Source organism: Cercospora kikuchii (genome assembly GCF_019650295.1).
Source record: "Cercospora kikuchii DNA, contig_00003, whole genome shotgun sequence".
Lineage (NCBI taxonomy): Eukaryota > Fungi > Ascomycota > Dothideomycetes > Mycosphaerellales > Mycosphaerellaceae > Cercospora > Cercospora kikuchii.
In genome coordinates, this window is record NW_025408584.1 from 2,943,183 (window position 1) to 2,961,683 (window position 18,501).

The 18,501-nt window shown below is 51.9% G+C and overlaps 10 protein-coding genes across 10 annotated transcripts; 7 read left to right on the forward strand and 3 right to left on the reverse strand.

Annotated features, from left to right (window-relative positions):
- Window positions 1–350: 350 nt before the first annotated feature.
- On the forward strand, window positions 351–2,257 carry CKM354_000552200 (uncharacterized protein; the record flags this gene model as incomplete). Its single annotated transcript, XM_044800799.1, has 3 exons — window positions 351–417; window positions 468–2,025; window positions 2,089–2,257. The coding sequence occupies 3 exons, from the start codon at window positions 351–353 to the stop codon at window positions 2,255–2,257; spliced, it is 1,794 nt and encodes a 597-aa protein (XP_044656734.1).
- A 678-nt stretch (window positions 2,258–2,935) lies between these two features.
- On the forward strand, window positions 2,936–4,243 carry CKM354_000552300 (uncharacterized protein; the record flags this gene model as incomplete). Its single annotated transcript, XM_044800800.1, has 3 exons — window positions 2,936–3,852; window positions 3,911–4,076; window positions 4,127–4,243. The coding sequence occupies 3 exons, from the start codon at window positions 2,936–2,938 to the stop codon at window positions 4,241–4,243; spliced, it is 1,200 nt and encodes a 399-aa protein (XP_044656735.1).
- Window positions 4,244–4,906: 663 nt separating this feature from the next.
- On the forward strand, window positions 4,907–6,846 carry CKM354_000552400 (uncharacterized protein; the record flags this gene model as incomplete). Its single annotated transcript, XM_044800801.1, has 3 exons — window positions 4,907–5,468; window positions 5,520–6,590; window positions 6,644–6,846. 3 exons carry the CDS (start codon window positions 4,907–4,909, stop codon window positions 6,844–6,846), a joined length of 1,836 nt encoding a protein of 611 aa, XP_044656736.1.
- A 206-nt stretch (window positions 6,847–7,052) lies between these two features.
- Window positions 7,053–8,309, reverse strand: CKM354_000552500 (diacylglycerol kinase; the record flags this gene model as incomplete). The annotated part of the gene is made up of 1 exon (XM_044800802.1): window positions 7,053–8,309. One exon carries the CDS (start codon window positions 8,307–8,309, stop codon window positions 7,053–7,055), a length of 1,257 nt encoding a protein of 418 aa, XP_044656737.1.
- Window positions 8,310–8,872: 563 nt separating this feature from the next.
- CKM354_000552600 (histidinol-phosphate transaminase) lies at window positions 8,873–10,272 on the forward strand (the record flags this gene model as incomplete). The annotated part of the gene is made up of 3 exons (XM_044800803.1): window positions 8,873–8,943; window positions 9,006–9,158; window positions 9,219–10,272. 3 exons carry the CDS (start codon window positions 8,873–8,875, stop codon window positions 10,270–10,272), a joined length of 1,278 nt encoding a protein of 425 aa, XP_044656738.1.
- Window positions 10,273–10,443: 171 nt separating this feature from the next.
- CKM354_000552700 (uncharacterized protein) lies at window positions 10,444–11,418 on the forward strand (the record flags this gene model as incomplete). Its single annotated transcript, XM_044800804.1, has 1 exon — window positions 10,444–11,418. One exon carries the CDS (start codon window positions 10,444–10,446, stop codon window positions 11,416–11,418), a length of 975 nt encoding a protein of 324 aa, XP_044656739.1.
- A 1,019-nt stretch (window positions 11,419–12,437) lies between these two features.
- Window positions 12,438–13,087, forward strand: CKM354_000552800 (E2 ubiquitin-conjugating protein RAD6; the record flags this gene model as incomplete). Its single annotated transcript, XM_044800805.1, has 3 exons — window positions 12,438–12,544; window positions 12,658–12,882; window positions 12,964–13,087. The coding sequence occupies 3 exons, from the start codon at window positions 12,438–12,440 to the stop codon at window positions 13,085–13,087; spliced, it is 456 nt and encodes a 151-aa protein (XP_044656740.1).
- A 925-nt stretch (window positions 13,088–14,012) lies between these two features.
- CKM354_000552900 (uncharacterized protein) lies at window positions 14,013–14,691 on the forward strand (the record flags this gene model as incomplete). The annotated part of the gene is made up of 2 exons (XM_044800806.1): window positions 14,013–14,555; window positions 14,611–14,691. 2 exons carry the CDS (start codon window positions 14,013–14,015, stop codon window positions 14,689–14,691), a joined length of 624 nt encoding a protein of 207 aa, XP_044656741.1.
- Window positions 14,692–14,720: 29 nt separating this feature from the next.
- On the reverse strand, window positions 14,721–16,349 carry CKM354_000553000 (pseudouridine synthase DEG1; the record flags this gene model as incomplete). The annotated part of the gene is made up of 1 exon (XM_044800807.1): window positions 14,721–16,349. One exon carries the CDS (start codon window positions 16,347–16,349, stop codon window positions 14,721–14,723), a length of 1,629 nt encoding a protein of 542 aa, XP_044656742.1.
- Window positions 16,350–16,672: 323 nt separating this feature from the next.
- CKM354_000553100 (uncharacterized protein) lies at window positions 16,673–18,305 on the reverse strand (the record flags this gene model as incomplete). Its single annotated transcript, XM_044800808.1, has 2 exons — window positions 16,673–17,715; window positions 17,834–18,305. The coding sequence occupies 2 exons, from the start codon at window positions 18,303–18,305 to the stop codon at window positions 16,673–16,675; spliced, it is 1,515 nt and encodes a 504-aa protein (XP_044656743.1).
- Window positions 18,306–18,501: the final 196 nt, after the last annotated feature.

Below are 18,501 nucleotides of genomic sequence, written 5' to 3' on the forward strand. Positions count from 1 at the left end.
CCACTACTGGCCCATTTAATCGTGTGGCAACATGATCGTTTTACCAACGGACGGCGCACCGCAAGTCCAGGCATTGTCGATTCGATCACCTGCCTCGTTGCAGAAGGCTGGCAATCGTTTGTGCGGTGCGTTGCCCAGGTTGCCGCTTCGCAACCATGGCAATTTCAGTGTATTTAGTGCTGTGGACGCCATTCTGCACTATACAAAAGAGTACTTGCAATTGACGGGTGCTCAAACTCGCTCAAGCAACATCACTTCCTGAGAAGACCATCAGCAACAGAGTGTTTGTGTTGATCGCAAACACTGTCGATGGTATCGTCCGTCGCTGAGGCATAAAACGATCTTTCAGCATGTCTTTGGCAAGAGCTGTAGTGTTAGCACTGGGAATCAGGCAGGCGGCTGCTCTGTGGCCTAGCAGTAAGTTGTCAGATATTGCGATCCTTGTGAGCAGGACTGACGACCGCAAGCACTTCAACACTTGAACGGAACACACCTGCCGCCATGGCTGAACAACGAAGGAGCTGCACCCGATGCAATACCATGGGGCGACATGACAGCCAACAACACGAATTACTACGAAACATGGCCGGAGACCGGCGTCACACGATACTACGTGTTCGAGATTGCACGAGGGCAATGTGCTCCTGACGGAGTAGACATGGAATGTATCCTTGTCAACAATCAATTCCCCGGCCCTCTGATTGAAGCCAACTGGGGAGACCACATTGAGATCACGGTTACGAACAGACTAGATGAAGGCACAGCGATTCACTTGCACGGCTTCCTGCAGAAAGGCACGCCGTACATGGATGGAGTTCCTGGAGTACACCAATGCCCCATCGCTCCAGGCGAGACATTTGTATACCGAACACGAGCAGAATTGTATGGAAGTGCATGGTACCACTCACACTTTGACGGACAGTCGGCCAATGGCTTTTACGGGCCCATCGTCATCTATGGACCGACGAACGCGGAGTACGATGAGGATCTCGGACCAGTCATGCTCGGCGATTGGGTACACGCATACTACCAAGATCTGGTAGACGACCTCATGGCACCTTTCCCGAACGCGAAGATTCCGCCTTCAGACAATGTCCTCATCAACGGACTGAACCCGTACTATGGCGCGATGAACGCGTCAGTTGCAGGCTTCAGTATCCAGTCGGGCAAGACCTATCGTATCCGACTGATCTCGGCAGCATGTTCTGCGACAATGAAGTTGACTATCGATGATCACGAGATGACAGTCATTGCGAACGACTTTGTACCAGTCGTGCCATACAAGACCGATCACGTCACACTCAGCGTGGGTCAACGAACGGACGTCCTCGTCACATTCAACAGAGACCCATCCAGCGCTGTTTGGATGCGCTCATTCATCGCGCCTTGCAGTGAGGCACAGGGTCAGACGGAGGCCAGAGCAGCGATCTACTACGAGAATGCAGACACGGAAGCTCTGCCAATCTCGATGCCTGGCCCCAACGCCTACAACACCTACTGTGGAAACGACGATCTCGCACAAAGTGTGCCATTCTACAAGATCACGCCTCCAATGCCAGAATCGAAGAGCGTAATCCCCATCTCTGCCCAAGTCAACGGCACGCATCTGCTATGGTACATGGCAGGCCGTACCTTCCGCACCGATTACAACAAACCCATGCTCATGGAAGCTCAAAAAGGAAACCTTGATTTTCCATCAATCCTCAACGCTCACAATTACGGCACGAACAATTCCATCTTGATGGTGATTGAGAATACGGGCAAAATGCCTCATCCCATGCATCTTCACGGCCACAATATGTTTATTTTGGCGGAAGGACCTTGCACTGACAATAACTTCGTCTTTGGTCGCACTGATGGTGTCGCTGCGGCTGATATCGAGGCTCCAGATCGAGACTATGGTAATTGCTGGGACGGAAACATTGTGAATCCGGAGAATCCGTTAAGGAGAGATGTGTTTATGCTCTTGCCGGGCGAGTATATTGTCATTCAATGGCTGCAGGACAACCCTGGTGTTTGGACTTTGTGAGTATCTGGCTGAGTTCTCTTTACATCGGTGACATGACTCTAACGATTTGTTCTTTCTAGGCACTGTCACTTGACGTGGCATTCGGCAGCCGGATTCGTCTGGACCGTGATCGAAAGGCCAGAAGATATCAAGCAGATGCAGATCCCTCGACAGATGACTGAGCAGTGCGATACTTGGCAAGCGTGGACGAACAAGAATGTCGTTCACATGACTGATGATGGAGTGTAGTGTGGTGGACCTTACGACTGATGTGCAAGCTGGTGGTGGTGTTGGTAGAGGCGTGTAATGAGCGTTTTCCTATGTTGCATTGGCTCTCTAGGTCGGGCATGTATGAGTGTGTATACTGTAGCGTTACATATCGTCCGAATGGGAGACAGCAGCATAAGAACAATGCGGTGTGCAAGACAATGAGAGCTGTGTGTGAGATGCGCTCCTTGCCTCTCCACACTCCACTCCACGTCCCCGGTTCATTTCCGGTACGAGCGGCAGACGATCTTAGCCGGCTCCACCAGCACATGACGAGATTGGAGCGTTTCAATTCCTCCGTCCGCTGCACTCTGATCTTTACCCAAAAGACGCTTCATGTCATCCTGCGGCGTGAGCAGCAATCTGCATTTCTCCGCACGCGCACCACGCGGCGAGCAGTGAGCATCGAATCAGGCGATGCACCAACCACGGGCGCGCCAGGGATGTTCATGCGCCCTGCTCCACGTTGCACCGCTGGAAAAACCATGCATGCACAAGCTCAAGCTCATCTTTGGTTCCTGCAGAAGCATGAACCTAGAGAGCTTATAAGAGCTCGGCCGTGGGCGCGGTGAGGTCAGCGTTGTCCGAAGCTTCCCTCTCTTGTGTTGACTTTCTTGCCGTGTTCGTCGCTACTGGCAACTGCATTGATCGATACTCAACATGCTGTCCTCTGTGAGCTGCTTGCTCCTCGCAGCGACCGTCGTGTCCGCGCAAAGTGGCTATGGCGGTGCGACAAGTGCGCCGTATCCGGAATTCTCAGGCGATGCGTTCAAGGCATACACCATCAGCGCAGAGGGCATCAATGCTACCTTCATTCCCTATGGAGCGCGCTTGACACATCTGTACGTTCCCGACAAGAACGGAAACCCCCAAGACGTTGCTGTCGGCTACGATGAAGGTGCCCGCTACCTGGAAGACTCCGAGACCAACCACACTTTCTTTGGATGCATCGTAGGACGTTATGCCAACCGCATCAAGAACGGCACCTTCACGCTCGACGGCGAGACTTCCGATATCCCCAAGAACGAGCACGACGGGATCAACACATTGCACGGTGGCGATGTTGGATATGACCAGCGCAACTGGACAGTCGTCAGCCATACAAACAACAGCATTACTTTCAGCTTCTACGATGCTGGTCTGGAAGGCTTCCCAGGCGATGTGCTCAACGTTGCTACATATACGCTCGAGGACGATCGGTCTTGGACCTCGCGCCTCGTCTCGATCCCGATCAACGATGCCACACCCATCATGCTTTCCAATCATGTCTATTGGAACCTGGGCGCCTACGTCAATGAGGACGCAAAGACAATTTTGAATGACACGCTTGAGCTGCCATACGCCAAGCGCTACATCCAAACAGATGGCATTCTGATTCCAAATGGCAGCATTGGTCTTACAGAAGGCACAGGTCTCGACTTCACAAAGCCGGGAACTGTCATTGGCGACAACATTCCAAACACGGAGGGCGCATGCGGAACTGGCTGCACGGGAGTCGACAATGCGTTCATCACTGATCGCTCACCATACGCTGCACAGAAAGATCCGAGCCTCGAAGTGCTCAAGCTCTGGTCTCCGTAAGTCATTTACCAGTCTGCTAAAGGCGATTTCAATAGCAACTGACTTGTGTAACAGAGCAACGGGAATCCAATTGGCCGTCGAGACAGACCAAAACGGTGTCCAGATTTACACCTGCAACGGACAGAATGGAACCATTCCAGTCAAGCAGAGCCAACAGCATATCGAAGGCAGCACGACCTATGTCGAGAAGTACGGCTGCATTGTGATCGAGACACAAGATGTAAGTGCACTGCGTTCATCCGGTTTGGCACATTACTAACCGCATCTCAGTGGATCGACGGCGTCAACAACCCAGCATGGGCCCGCCAAGACTATCAGATCGGCTCTTCGACTACCCCTCCGATCGTCAACTACGCCAAATTCAAGTTTAGCGTTGTCGATAATTAGTATGTACATCGCGGGAAAGAGCATGAAGTCCACGAAGTAACGGCAGAATGTATAGTCAAGACCAGAAGAGCGAGTTGTGATAGCGAAAGGTTTTTCCGTACTACTTAATAACTCAAAGCAACGCATATCGGCAGTGCAAACTGCGCTCTTCATCCAATCCATTCTTCGACTTCCCACTGTCTCGTACTCGAACCGGAATGAGAGCAGTATAACGTCAATACGCGCGAAGCATTCGGTGGCCGAATCCTTGCAACTGAAACAGCCTGTCATGCAATAGCAAGGAATACGAAGCCTCACACCAAGACCCAGATCTACTTATCATTTCGCTATTCACTGCTTTCCTAAACCACATTGACTTTGTAGTGGAATCACCCACGCCAGTAACCGAATGCTCGCAAGTACTACCGACGATGGGACATCCGGTTGAGAGTGGAACAGGTAGTCCAGGTCTGTACGCTGGCATTTGCTGACATCCACGTCTGACGTCCAGGAGCCCCATGCACCAAGAAATTGCGGCTATGAATATGTACCATGCACGAAGCACGGAGGTCACCAGGACTACACATCTGCAACTCCGATGGTGGTCAAGCCAGAGAACGCGATTTTTAGGTAGGAAGCATTCACACACATTCGTTCATTCTCTACGGTCTTTTCGCTTTCGCGATGTTCGCTCGCGTTCCACTCATTTTGTCCCTGGCAACTGCCACTTTAGCATTGAATCTCGATAGTCCGGCCGCCTATTCTCCTCCACCACAACAGCCTCCAGCACCCGCAGCTCCGAATGGCTACGGTCAACAACCGACGCTGACCATCACTCGAACCGTTTATAATAATCCCGCTGCCACGAAAGCTCCGCCTGTTCCGCCTGTGCCAAGCAAGAATACGACCAGTCCTCCCTCCAATTCCAACAGCACTGGCTCGTGCAAGAATGTGCAGTCTTCGAAGATTCGTGCTGATCAGACAAGAGCTGCTGCTGTGAAAGAAGCTTTCTTGCATGGCTGGAATGCTTATGTCAAATATGCGAATGGATTCGATGAATTGGGGCCCTTGACCTTGAATGGTACAAACAGCAGATATGGCTGGGGTCTCACGATTGTCGATTCCATCGATACAGCGATCATCATGGGCTTAACGGATATCGTGAATGATATGTTGGACTTTATTTCAGGAGTTGATTTCACTAAAACGGAGTTTGTTGAGGCGGATGAAGGCGTGAATCTCTTTGGTGAGATATAGAAGTAACGTTTTCTTGTGGTGTCTACTAATCGCCTTTCAGAAACCAACATTCGTTACATCGGCGGACTACTAGGCGCCTACGATCTCATCAAGAGTGGCCAATTCGGCACTTACGACCAGCGAAAGATCGATATGCTCCTCACACAAGCGACAATACTGGCCGATAAGGTTGCATATGGCTTCAACACGCCCTCTGGCCTTCCTGCTGCATTTGCCAACTTCAGTTCCAACCAGCCGGTCTACGACACGTATACGGATCCAATCACGAACACGACCTACAACTCAACCAACGCGGCATCCATAGGAACATTCCTCCTCGAATGGGGCCGGCTGTCCGATTTGACAGGAAACTCAAGCTACCGAGCAATCGTCGAAAAAGCAGACAGCTACTTGATCAATCCCTCTCCCGCGCCTGCTTTGACCAATTTGATCGGCACACAGTTTGATGTCGAGACCGGTAATATGCTCACCAAAGACGGCGGCTGGCAAGCAGGAGTTGACAGCTTCTTGGAGTACCTGATCAAATACTACCAATACGCGCCATCCAACGTTGCACAACAATACAAAGACTTCTGGGTCAAAGCAACTCAAACCACAATCGACAACCTCGTCATCCACCCTCGAGGTTTCAATCAACTCTCCTTCGTATCTCGTTTATCCGAAAACGGCACAGTGGACAATCTCGCAGATGACTTCTCATGCTTCGCAGGCGGAAATTGGCTCTTAGGCGGAGCACTCCTAGACGATCCAAAGATCACTCAGTTGGGTGTGGACTGGACAGCAGGCTGCTATCATTTGTACAACACTTCTACCACAGGCCTGGGACCTCTCGCCTGGTCTTGGTTCGATCAGCAAGGAAACACAGTGAACAAGAATTTCCAGAACGACGCTGCAGCTCTTCGTTCTGCCGCTGCACGAGGCTGGTTCATTCCGAATAATTTGGAGAATTGGTTCTCGAGACCAGAGCCGCTGGAGAGCGTCTTCTACGCTTACCGGATCACGGGAGATCAGAAATGGGCTGATGCGAATTGGCGAATTTTCCAGGCTATCAATACGACTGCGAGGACAGCTGAAGCTTTTGCCGCGGTGAATAATGTTGATATGCCGTATGGTGAGTGACTTCCTCGACTCTGATGTTGACTAGAGACATGCTGACGCAAGTAGGCGGTTCTATGAGCAACAACCTCGATAGTTTCTTCTTCGCAGAAGTTTTGAAGTATTTGTACCTGACATTCACCGACGGGAGCGTCGTCGATCTGTCAGCGTGGGTGTTCAATACGGAAGCCCACCCATTGCAGGCTCAGTGCGCTGGAGGAGGCAACGCGAATCCAACTGCTGGGCGATCATCGCCAGCTAGGCGCCAATAGTCCAAAAGCCAGCGGCCAGCTGGCGTTTGCTAGTCGAGGCATTTTCATATGTGACTCGTATTGGGACACAGTAGATAGCAGTCCGTATAGATTTCTCTGCGTTATCTGCGTTATCTGCGTTATCTGCGCAGGGCTGGTTCGAACGAGGGAAAGGTATTACAGTCGTAACAAGAGTCATGATATGTGCATTATTACTATCAACAATATCAGCTGCTGCTCCCGCAAGCCCACAAGAAGGCACCCAGGCCGACTGAACATAATGCAGGTATCGTTAGGTTGTCGTCCAGACCCCAGAGATCGATGGCCTCGCTAATACTGGCTATTAGGCCGGAAACCACGGACATGACGCCTAGTGCCAAAGGACCAGCGATCGTGGCCTGCTTCAGACTCAGTCCCAGGTACTCTCGCGCTGGAGCAGGTAGAGTGAGAAAGCCTTGGAATGCAAAGCTATTCACACCCTGGTTGTAATCCTCCGGCGTATTCGAGGCAATCAGGCCCCAGAACAACAACGCACTGGCCACTCCAATGACAAAGGCCGCGAGAGATCCAGCCAAACTCTTTCCCCGCCTTATCCTAGGTGTATACTTTCCCCAGAGTCTTCCGAACGTGCTCGCGGCTGTGTCGCACCAGCTGAGAAGCAGGACACTCATGACAGCCACATCTTTCCTGCAAAAGTACATAGCTACCCACAGGCCTGCGATGTAGCTGATGACTCCATTGTATCGATCGTGCGCCTCGCTTTCTCTCATGAATGCGCCAAGACATCGTATGTATACCCTGTTGAACTCCGGCCATCGGAAACGAATCAAGTCGACCGAGAATATCGGTATCCCCAGGCCGAGAAGAAGAGGATGTATTGAGCTCGTTTGGGCGCCTTGGTAGTATAGAAAGAGCGTCAAGAATCCAATGCTGACATGCAGCACCTTGCGTGGTATCTCATGTTTGTGAACGAATGCACGCCATTCGCGATGTATGGGGATTAGGCCAAATGGGCTGGGACTTCGGGACAAGTTTCGCCAATATGCTGATCCAAAGCCTTGTGGAACTGCGCTCGCCGGCGAAAGCAGTCCATTCTGTTGTACAGGCTCTTTCGCAGACCCATTTGTGAATGCTTTCTCGTCTAACTTCCGTCTCGTCTTTACGGAATTCGGTGGTAGAGCGGTCTTCGCTCCAGTCGTAGTTCCGTTCGCATTTGCTGTCATCCTTAACGACTCTCGTCTGATCTGCGGACTGCGACTTCTGCTCCTGGCGCGCATCAAGTCGGGATCTGTTTCCTCATGAACGCCGAGCTCATTGTGCTTATCGGTCGCGTGCTCCTCGATAGGCTCCACTGACGCGGTCGCACGCTTGCCCTTTGACCGCGTCGTAGGAGGAAAATAGCCCTCTTTCCCGCTGGCCTCGGAGGGTGTCGGTGAAGGTGAGATCACGCGGGGCGTATTCGGAATCTGGTACTGCGACGACATTTTGGGTAGAGCTGCTGCAGCTGCTGGCGCAATATGCACAGTGTGCGCAGCTGCCGGACCGCTGCGGAGCTGACGGGGATGGGTCGGATTGCTCAGGTGGTGAGAATGCGTGCGGTGAAGATGTCCGATATACTGGATAAGTGGCAGCTGAAAGATGTGCGCGCAGGTCTCGACGCGTGCCGACAAGAAAAAGGTGGTTACGTCGTTGTTGCGAATCAAGTTTGACGCGTGCTGTGGCACGTTGACATGTTCGGCCTATCCGCGGTTTCCCGATTGTCGCTCGTTCGAAGCAGCCCCGATTGATGTCGCTCGCGAAAATGTCACAGGCAGTAGAATTTCGTGCTCCGTAGAATAAATCTGATAAAGTGTCGGGTGACGGAATTTGTAAGAACACTTTGCGACGACACTGCCACACGCTCGCACCCCTGTAGGCATCACATGCATAGCGTCTCGGACAGTCGGGAGACTCACGTCGGGTCTCGGAAGAACTGCATCCGCCGATGCGTCCCTGCTAGACCAAAATGTTGACGCATCTTGAACGTTCGAGGCAACCATATACAAAGATGCCATTCGACCTAGCAAAGTGCGCGAGGCCCAACATCCTGGCTCTCGAGCCTTACAGATGTGCCAGAGAGTATGTTTCGCTTGTTGACCATCACTGCGCAGAACTCAATGGCTGACATTGCACTTCGAAAGTGACTACAAGGATGACGGCACCAACATTCTCTTGGACGCCAACGAGAACGCCTTTGGACCTGGTTTGGCGCTGAACAATGACGGCAAGCTCGCCAATGGTTCCTCTTCCAGCATTGAGATCGATTTGCTTGGTCTGAATCGATACCCTGATCCGTATGTGAAGAGTTCACTGTTCTGTGACTCACGCATAGACATATACTGACGATGAGACAGTCACCAGCACGAATTGAAACAGCACCTGATCAATCTGAGAAACACCCACGTTCACACCAAGAAGAATCTGACACCAGAGAACCTATTTGTGGGCGTTGGAAGCGACGAAGCTATCGATGCCTTGCTGCGAGCGTTTTGCAAACCTAGCCACGACAAGATCGTCACCTGTCCGCCTACATATGGAATGTATGGCGTATCCGCCCAAGTGAATGATGTTGGTATTGTGAAGGTGCCTTTGGATGTCGACCACGACTTTGCTGCACAACCGGACAAGATCAACGAGGCACTGTCGGCCGATTCATCGATCAAGATGGTTTACCTTTGCAGCCCTGGCAACCCCACTGGCAGTCTTGTCGACAAGGAAGCTGTTCGGAAAATTCTGGAGCACCCCACATGGAACGGCCTTGTCGTGCTCGACGAGGCTTACATCGATTTTGCACCCGAAGGCACGTCGCTCGCCGAATGGGTGGCAGAGTGGCCCAACCTTGTAGTAATGCAAACAATGTCGAAAGCTTTTGGCCTTGCTGGTATTCGTTTGGGCGCAGCCTTTGCAAGCCCAGAGGTGGCAACTTTGCTCAACAACATGAAAGCCCCATACAATATCCCGAACCCGACTTCACAGCTCGCAATTCAGGCACTGCAGCCCCAAAATCTCGAAGTAGGCCGCAAGAACCGTGAAAATATCATCCAGCAACGAGACAGACTTCTGTCAGAGATGCCGAAGATCACAGGCGTTGGACGCTTCCGGGGCGGGACGGCAAGCAACTTCTTGCTTGTCGAGATGACCAATTCTGCCGGTGAACCCAGTAATGAGGTCGCCTTGCAAGTATATGAAAGACTTGCAGAGCGACGAGGAGTTGTGGTCCGCTTCAGAGGTAAAGAACCCGGGTGTCTGGGTTGCATTCGCGTCACTGTTGGGACCGAGCCTGAAGTTACTCGATTCTTGAAAGAAGTGAAGAATGTACTTGAGGATGTGCACACTGGCAGACTCAGTCAGCACTCGAAGGAACGGGAAGAGCAGAAAGAGAAAGATGCCAACGGTGTTATTGCGTAGACATAGATGTGATGCTACAGTACATCGTTAACTATGTACATGTAATGAACTGGGGACGCGTTATAACGCGTGACGTCATAATCGTAGAGTCGTACATGTACCATCGTGCAGCCGTCCACTCCTTGTCTTTGACTTCACATTCTTGTGACAACAGAAAGTGAGGGAGGAATCATGAATGACTACGAGACACGGCGGCTTGAGAAGATCCAGCAGAATCAGAAATTGCTTGCTGATCTCAATATCAAACCTGTCGTCCCCAAGGTAGCACGGAATACTGATGGCAAACCACCGGCTAAGAAGCGCAAGGTTTTACAAGAACAGACTGCTCCGGCCAGGAGCTCGGCTCGAATAGCAGCAGCGCCATCAAAACCAAGTTATAATGAAGACGAGATAGCAAAGCCTATAGCTTTACCTCGGTCGGCTGTGAAGAAGGGCAAGCCCAGTAGTTCAAACCTAGGCTCAATAGTCAAAGACGAGGATGAACCTTTGGTGCCAAGCAAGAACATCGATGAGATCCGTGAGGGCTGGAATGCATGGTCGTCGACAGCTTCTCCTCCAACCAGGGATGAAGATCAAGTGTTCCACTTCGAAGACTACCCTGCCTTTACGCCGAACAAGTCGCCTGAGGAAATGCTGAGAGAGGGCTGTTTCGGAGGATCGTACTACCGCCCGCTTCGGTCGAGAAAGCTCGGAATCATAGTCGAAGACGATTGGAAAGAAATTCCGGAGTCCTGGATTTCAGGCTTGCACGTGGAAAGATTCTTGACCAGTCCGCAGTATGATCCTGATGTGAACAAGTACAAAGTGTCGTGCGGACAGTCGATCGAGGAATGGGAGGCTGCAGGCTGGATATCTCACGAGCACGATGTGCGAGGCTGGTTCCAATGGTATACGAGATTTTTCCGAGGCCGAAGATGTGAAGACGACAATAGGCAGGTGTCTCGATGGAAGAAGTGCGTTGGCGAAACAGGCAGGTGGAGACGGATGTTGCTGAAGAAGTATGGTCAGGCAGGTGTCAGGACTGTGTTCGATGATGGGGAAGATGAGGAGGGCGTTGAAGTGTCACCCGTCATGCATCAGACCTGCCACCATTGGGCTTTCGAAGTGCGCCAGCAGCACTTGGACGAGTTCTGGCACGGACGCTGATGTCAAGCGACTGTGATTGTGGCACTGTTGGTGTTGCATACGACTTGTGGCGACTCTTGGGATGATACGCCGATATGGTGGTTGTGAATGATGGCGGCTCGATGCCAATACTAAATACTCCCGCCAACTGCCACCCTAGTCCTGCAGAACCCAGCGATGCTGTCATCAACTCAAGAGCCGTTCATGGAGCAGCAAGAGCTTGCCAGCAAGAATGAGGAACTACGAGCTCGGTTTCGAGGCTGGCCCTCCATGCCACAAGTTCACTGTCCCTGCAAGCGTTTCTCGTGCCCTGGAAACTGTAGCGGAAGTTTTGCGTTGGCCAAGGGAGGATCTACCCAAAATGTGCAGAGGTCCGAAGCTCAGTCACTACACAGAGTGTTCTTCGGGAATCTTGAGACTGAACTAGAGCGCTCGCCTAATCGATATGCACGATCAAACCCACAAGATTACGCAACGCAGATGAGGGTGTATCGATATCAGACTGATATGACTGGAGGGGGGCTTTCCAAGGAGAAGTTCAGGAAGTGGAAGGACGAAGGCGGTAATTCGTGAGAAGATGTGGGTTCTTGCTTTAATAGCTTTGAATGCGACTGTATGTATATTTCTGAAGCGTCGTTGCATTGCTCTGTGAGCAAGTGAAAGTGATGGATGTATTATTCTGCGCGATTTGTGAACGAGAACCCTGAAAAGAGCCACCGGCCGGGGAAGGCGGTTCGGCACTTGCTCCTGCTGAGCACGTGCCTTGCCCCACTCATAACTCATCACGGTGAAAGGCAGTGACGGGTGCCGCCAACCCAGACCAGGACTTCGATCGGATTCTACAACAGCCGGACACGACACTCCCACACCGCATCTTCATCTTCGACCGCAAACAAACAAACCTACTCACCAAGCTTGAAGTCCACACCACGCCAACACTGCACATCCCAGCAAGCGGCAAACGAGAAACGAGACACGAGAAACGAGAAACGAGCTGTGAGCAAGAGTTGGTTGGGAACAGAGAAAGAGCAGCAGTCAACATGTCAACGGCAGCGCGGAGAAGACTGATGCGCGACTTCAAGCGCATGCAAACCGACCCTCCAGCTGGTGTCAGTGCAAGTCCCATCGCAGATAATGTGATGACGTGGTATGGCTCCCCAGCATAAGCTCGATCGCACAGCCCGGACTTAGGTCGATGTCGATTGGTGTCGAGCACGAAGGGCCGCTGAGACTAGGAACACGGGCTAAGCTGGTGCACAGGAACGCGGTCATCATCGGGCCTTCAGACACACCATTCGAAGACGGCACATTCAGACTCGTGATGCATTTCGAGGAGCAGTATCCGAATAAGCCTCCAGGAGTCAAGTTTATCAGCCAAATGTTTCACCCAAACGTGTATGGAACCGGAGAGCTGTGCTTGGATATCTTGCAGAACAGGTGGAGCCCGACCTACGATGTGGCGGCTATTCTGACGAGTGTTCAAAGGTGAGGGAATACGAAACAGGCTCTCTCAGGGCTACATAATAGGCGCTTGTCCTGGAAATATACTGATTGGCCACTGTTTAGTCTGCTGAACGATCCGAACACATCGAGTCCGGCGAACGTGGAAGCGAGCAACCTCTACAAGGACAATCGAAAAGAGTACACGAAGCGAGTACGGGAGACTGTGGAGAAGAGCTGGGAGGACTGAGGACGATTTGCCTCATTTGCATAAGATTGGGCATTTGCAGCGACACAATGGTGGTAGGAGCAGTACGGGGTTGGGTGCTTCGAGGGCAATGACACCTACAAGCCGTCGTTACAGATACGGCTGCGCTCAGACACCGACGTCTTTGCGTTTGGGATTGACTTAAAGCGTGGCGTTATGGCTAGGCGTCAGTAATGCTTGGATGATGGTATGACTTCTATAGCTAGCTTCAAACACTTCGTGTTTCTGACGGATCATCAGGCTCCCGCTGTGGTTGCTTCAGACAGATAGTTCCCACAATATGCTCGCCGGACACTATCAATTGTGCTCCAGAGGAAAGCTGCTGGGCGCGAGCAACGAACGATAAACTACTTCTTGAAGCCACTACATAAACTCAGGAACTCACGTTCACCCCATGTCTGCCTCATAGCGGGATTCTTAAGCGGCACATTCGGTCCTATAGACATCACATGCAATGCTAGCATATTCCGATCCAATCTCATTTGCGCACATGCTGTGTATCGCTGCCAACATCGGCACGCAGGATAGAACGGCATTGTAGCGTCTCCTTGGCCAGACATGAAGTAGTTCCCGCAGCAGCCGGACGAATGTGACATGAGCATTTCGTGGTCATTCCAGTCCCACGGAGCCAAATTCCAAATTAGCTTTATCGTGACCGACGAGCAGAATTCCAGCAGAACATGACACAGGAAAAGCATAGCAAGCATCAGGCTGCATGTCAAAGATCCGTGGCAATTGCAAGGAGCGTGGCCGTTCTGCCAAGATCAAGAGGCGAGGTCAGTTGGAAGGAGCCATCCGCTAGCGTCTTGCCTAAGCGAGCCAATGAGTAAAACTATCGCCAAACCCCATCAAGCCTCAGGTTCAACATCACATCGTACTCTATCAGAGTAGTAGCATTGTCCGCATCATGCTCACCACGAAACGACCCACGGAAACGACTGTCCTTTACACTGTATCGACACAATCTGCAAGCAAGACCATAATATCACGTCTCGGAACCACTCTATCCTTGTCACTCCGCATCCTCGCTGGTCTTCTCATCCTCGCCTCTCTCGTGCTCGAATACGACCAAGCCTTGAACAAGCAGGATGAGCGTCAAGGTGCTGGAGACTCATTGGTGTCTCTCATAGTTCACAGTCCGCTCGGACACATTGCAAGATATCTCTTCTTCAATTCCCTCTCTGGCCCCTGGCGACTCTCGATATATCTCGTTACATTCCTGCTCATCTTCCGAAGAGGTCATACGGAGGAGTCGCTTTTAGTCATTCGAGGTCTGGGAGTTCAAACTACGACCAGTAGTCCTAATTACCTTTGGACCAACTCTACCAGGTTCATCCCCACGAGCTTGATTCAAGACATTTTTATCTACGAGGCATTCAAAGGATTTGAGGTCAGGTACTATTTGAGCATTGTTGTTGAGGGGGAGGAAGACGTTGTTGTTGTTTTCCCGGTTCGTCCCGTATCAAGTGAAGCGCGCACTGGAACTTTCTAACAAAGTCGAGCAGAGCATTTTACCACGACGTGAGTTACTGGAACAAGTCTGGAGGGGAGCCAGGGCTTGCTTGTACGAACCAAAATCTGGATGAGCGTGGAGTTTCGAACTATACGAAACGAACTACTCGTCGGCGTCTACATCGCGCGCTGGCTTTCCTACCAGGCCTTTCCGTGCGGCGTAGCGCGCGTTGACGGCATCTGGAGTCTCCATCTGCTCGCGTTTCGCCAGTGGAATATACGTTCCGACTGTTCGAGGCACAGCACTGCCATCGAAAACACGAGCACTTTGTTCAACAGGCTTAGAGCCGGCTTCACTGGCGACAGGCTTCTGCCCTTGCGCTGAGACAACGTTCATCAGACTCCATGCCAGGACCTCGTCCATCTTCCTTTTGCGCCAAAGGCCCCAGAGCTCGTCCATGATGCCATTGCGCCCGTGCTTACCATCTTCGACACCAGTGGTCGACCGCTTGGCCTGCTCTCGGCCACCAGCTTCTTCGCCGATGTACACCCAGTCCATGGCGTCCTTGTAGCTGGACTTCATCGCGCTATCATCCGCAGCGTGATCGGTATTCAGGACTTGCTCTTTATCAGGAAATATACAATCCCAGAGCACGAGCGGAACGTCACTGGCCATCTCATAATGCGGCTTGCCTGGCGTCTTCTGAACATCAAGCAAATCATCCACGACGCTAGGCTGTTCATAGCCTTGGCCGACCAGGAACAGCACGGCAACGAGATGGCGGACCTGGTGCCATAGAAATGCACTGCCACGGACTTCGAAGTAGTAAAGCTTTGGCGATGCGCCATCACTTACCGCATTGTGGTGCGGATCCACTTCATGTATACCAGCATGAAATATTCTGCGCTCCCAGTTCGTGATCTGTTTGCTGGGATCGATTTTACACAAATTGCGGAAGTCGTGCAGTCCTTCATACTTCTTGGCTGCAACATTCATTGCCTCGACGTCGAGATATCCCTCTGCAGGTTTACCATTCTCAATTGGCTTACTGCCAGGCAACGGCGCGTAAGCTGGGTTCGTGAAAAAGTAACGATACCTTCGCTCTTTGCAATTGAAGCGAGCGGAGAAATCTTCGCCAGGGTCGGGACACCATGCAAGGATACGAATGTCGGAGGGCAGGACACGGTTGATGAGCTGGATGTAGGGAAGCTCATCTCGTATAGGATCAAACTCTTTTTCTTGTGGCGGAGGCTCCTCAACAGCATCTGGCATAGGACTGTCAGCGCCTTGACCCTCTGCGCCAGCGCTCACTTCGTTGGGCGCTGCTTTCTTTTTCGGCCTCGCACTGCGGACTCGTACGCCTATGACCTGTCCAAACGCGCTCACACCACGATCTGTCCTGCCGCATTTGCTGTACTCAATGCCCTCCCAACAGACCTCCTCTTCACGTTGCCCAGGCTTGTGCTCGGGAAAGATGAGCTTGACTTTTCGCATTGCTTTCCACAGCTCTTCTTCAATCGTTGGTAGAGGCGTGGTATTGTTCGCATGATGCTCGAAGCCATTGTAGTTTCCACCGAGATATGCAAACTTTAATGCGATCAGGCGCGTGTGATATCTGCTCGCGTCGAACTTTTTGGGCTCTTTCTTTGGCTTCTTCTTCGGTGGAGCGGGTGACGTTCGAGAAGAGTGTCCGTTCGTGTGCCTCGTGTTCTGCGATCGTAACTGTTCCTCCAGCTCGCTGACACGTCTGATCAGGTCTGCACTGGACCATGATGCGTAGTCCGTGGCCATCTTCGTGTAGTGAGCAGTGAGGCTTGCCCTGTACGAGACTTGACCGGCGGATGTAAGCCTTCTTCGGGAGATGCACGTATATCCAGTCTGATAGGAGCGCGACAATGACGGCAGAGGCCAACACCTCATGCTTGTCCAGTGCAGAGCAGAGTCATGCTCGGTGTTGGTCTTGGAATCCAGGCTCAAGCCTCAGGCATCACATCCGCGCTTTCCTCACCTCTCACGTCGTCACTCACATGCATGCGCAGACCAACAACCAGAGGACACATCATGTCCGATTACTATCAGCAACGACTAAAGACCAGTGTGGCATTGTCAGATATCTACGCAGCCCAGTACTGTCTTTCGTCCGTCGTCATGCCGCGCGGTATATTGCCAGTCCTACCCACAAGCACCTGACCTCTTCCTCGCTTCAGGTATCGACCTTGCCCCATCTGACCGACAATGCCTCGCGACTGATCCCAAACAACTTCACCTCGCAAGACAGTATACCTGGGCCAGTTTCCGACCTCGATCCCTTCGAATGGCGTATAATCAATGTCATGATGCAGCCTGCTTTGCGAGATTGTGGTAGCGCCTATCTTCCCAGGATGCCAAATGACCAGATCAGCATCATATCCCGGCGCGATACTACCTTTGACGCCGTCAAGCCCATACAGCTTCGCAGGGTTGGTTGCGGTCAACTGAACGAATCGTGGCAGACTCAGCTTCGCAGTTTCTGCCTCCTGGCAAGCTGGAGTCTGGCCAAATAACAATGCCATTCGAGTCTCAACACCAGGAAGCCCGTTCGGTATCTTGGAGAATTTGGCCACGCCGTCGATGATCCCAAGTTGCTTTCCGCCAGGATGTTTGTACTTGCTCGGTGCGTGGTCAGAAGAGAAAGTGGTAAATGTCCCGTTGGCGATGTTCTGCCACAACCCTTCCAGATCCTTGACTTCATGCCGTAACGGCGGCGAACAGACATGCTTCGCCCCAGAGAAATGGTCGTGTGGCTCGCCTTTTATCTTTTCAGACAGCAAGAAGAGGTAGTGCGGACAAGTCTCTGCATGGATGGGCAGAAGTCTAGTCTGCGCCTCTCGCACATGTGCTACCGCAACGTCGCTGCTCATATGAACGAGCAACATGGGCGCATCGGCCAATTCCGCCAAAGAGATTGCGCGGTATGATGCTTCGTCCTCGGCGATCCTTGGCCTGGCGATTGCATGAAAGAAAGGGTCAGTGTTCTTGTTCCTTTCAAGACCTTCGATGATCATGCTGATGATATCGTGCGATTCTGCGTGTATCATGGTCGTCATGCCGAGCGCCTTACACGCGAACAATATCCTCAGGATCTCGCGATCATTCAATTTCATGGCTTCGTAGGTCACTGAAGATCGATCGACTAGTCAGCTCCCATTCTTACCAAGTGTCGGGAAGTCAACTAGAACGAGGCAGGACTCAATGCCACTGCCGCAACTTGCATCTTGTGGGAGCGTGGAACGTACTGTAAAGCTTCACGGACGTGATTCCTTCCTTTTCAACCAGCACCGGCAGCTCATCTCGGATAATCTCAGTCGTAGGATTGGTGAGAATGAAATGAAAACCGTAGTCACAATAGACCTGATTCGTTGACTTCGTCTTGTAGTCTTCCAGTGTCGGCCAAAGTGTTTGCTCAGTCTTGGGTTGAGACGCAAAAGCGAGGATTGTGGTAGTGCCTCCAGCTATGGCAGAACGCGAGCCCGTTTCCCAAGTATCTCCAGTCGGCGAATTCTTCTGGGACAAATGAACATGGCTGTCTACACCTCCTGGTGTGATGTAAGCACCTTCGGCATCTATGATCTTGGTTTTGGACGATCGGGGTAACTTCGTGCCAATGCATGCAATCTTGCCATCTTTGACACCGATGTCTAGTCCTGCCGGCAGGACCTCGCTCGCTGTGACCACAATACCGTTCGTTACCACTAGATCGAAGTCCATGTTTATGGTCGCGGGCACAGCACTGGTGCCAAGAGTCGGATCCTTTGCGGAGCCCAGATCTACACAGGGATGGTGATGTGGGAGTAAGTGAAGATAGAATGCTTCTCCTGCTGTGCACGAATCTCACCTCTTACCACCATTTCCTTCATCTCTTATGTGTCCATTCTCCATTGCCGCCGATCGAAGTGTCACAGCT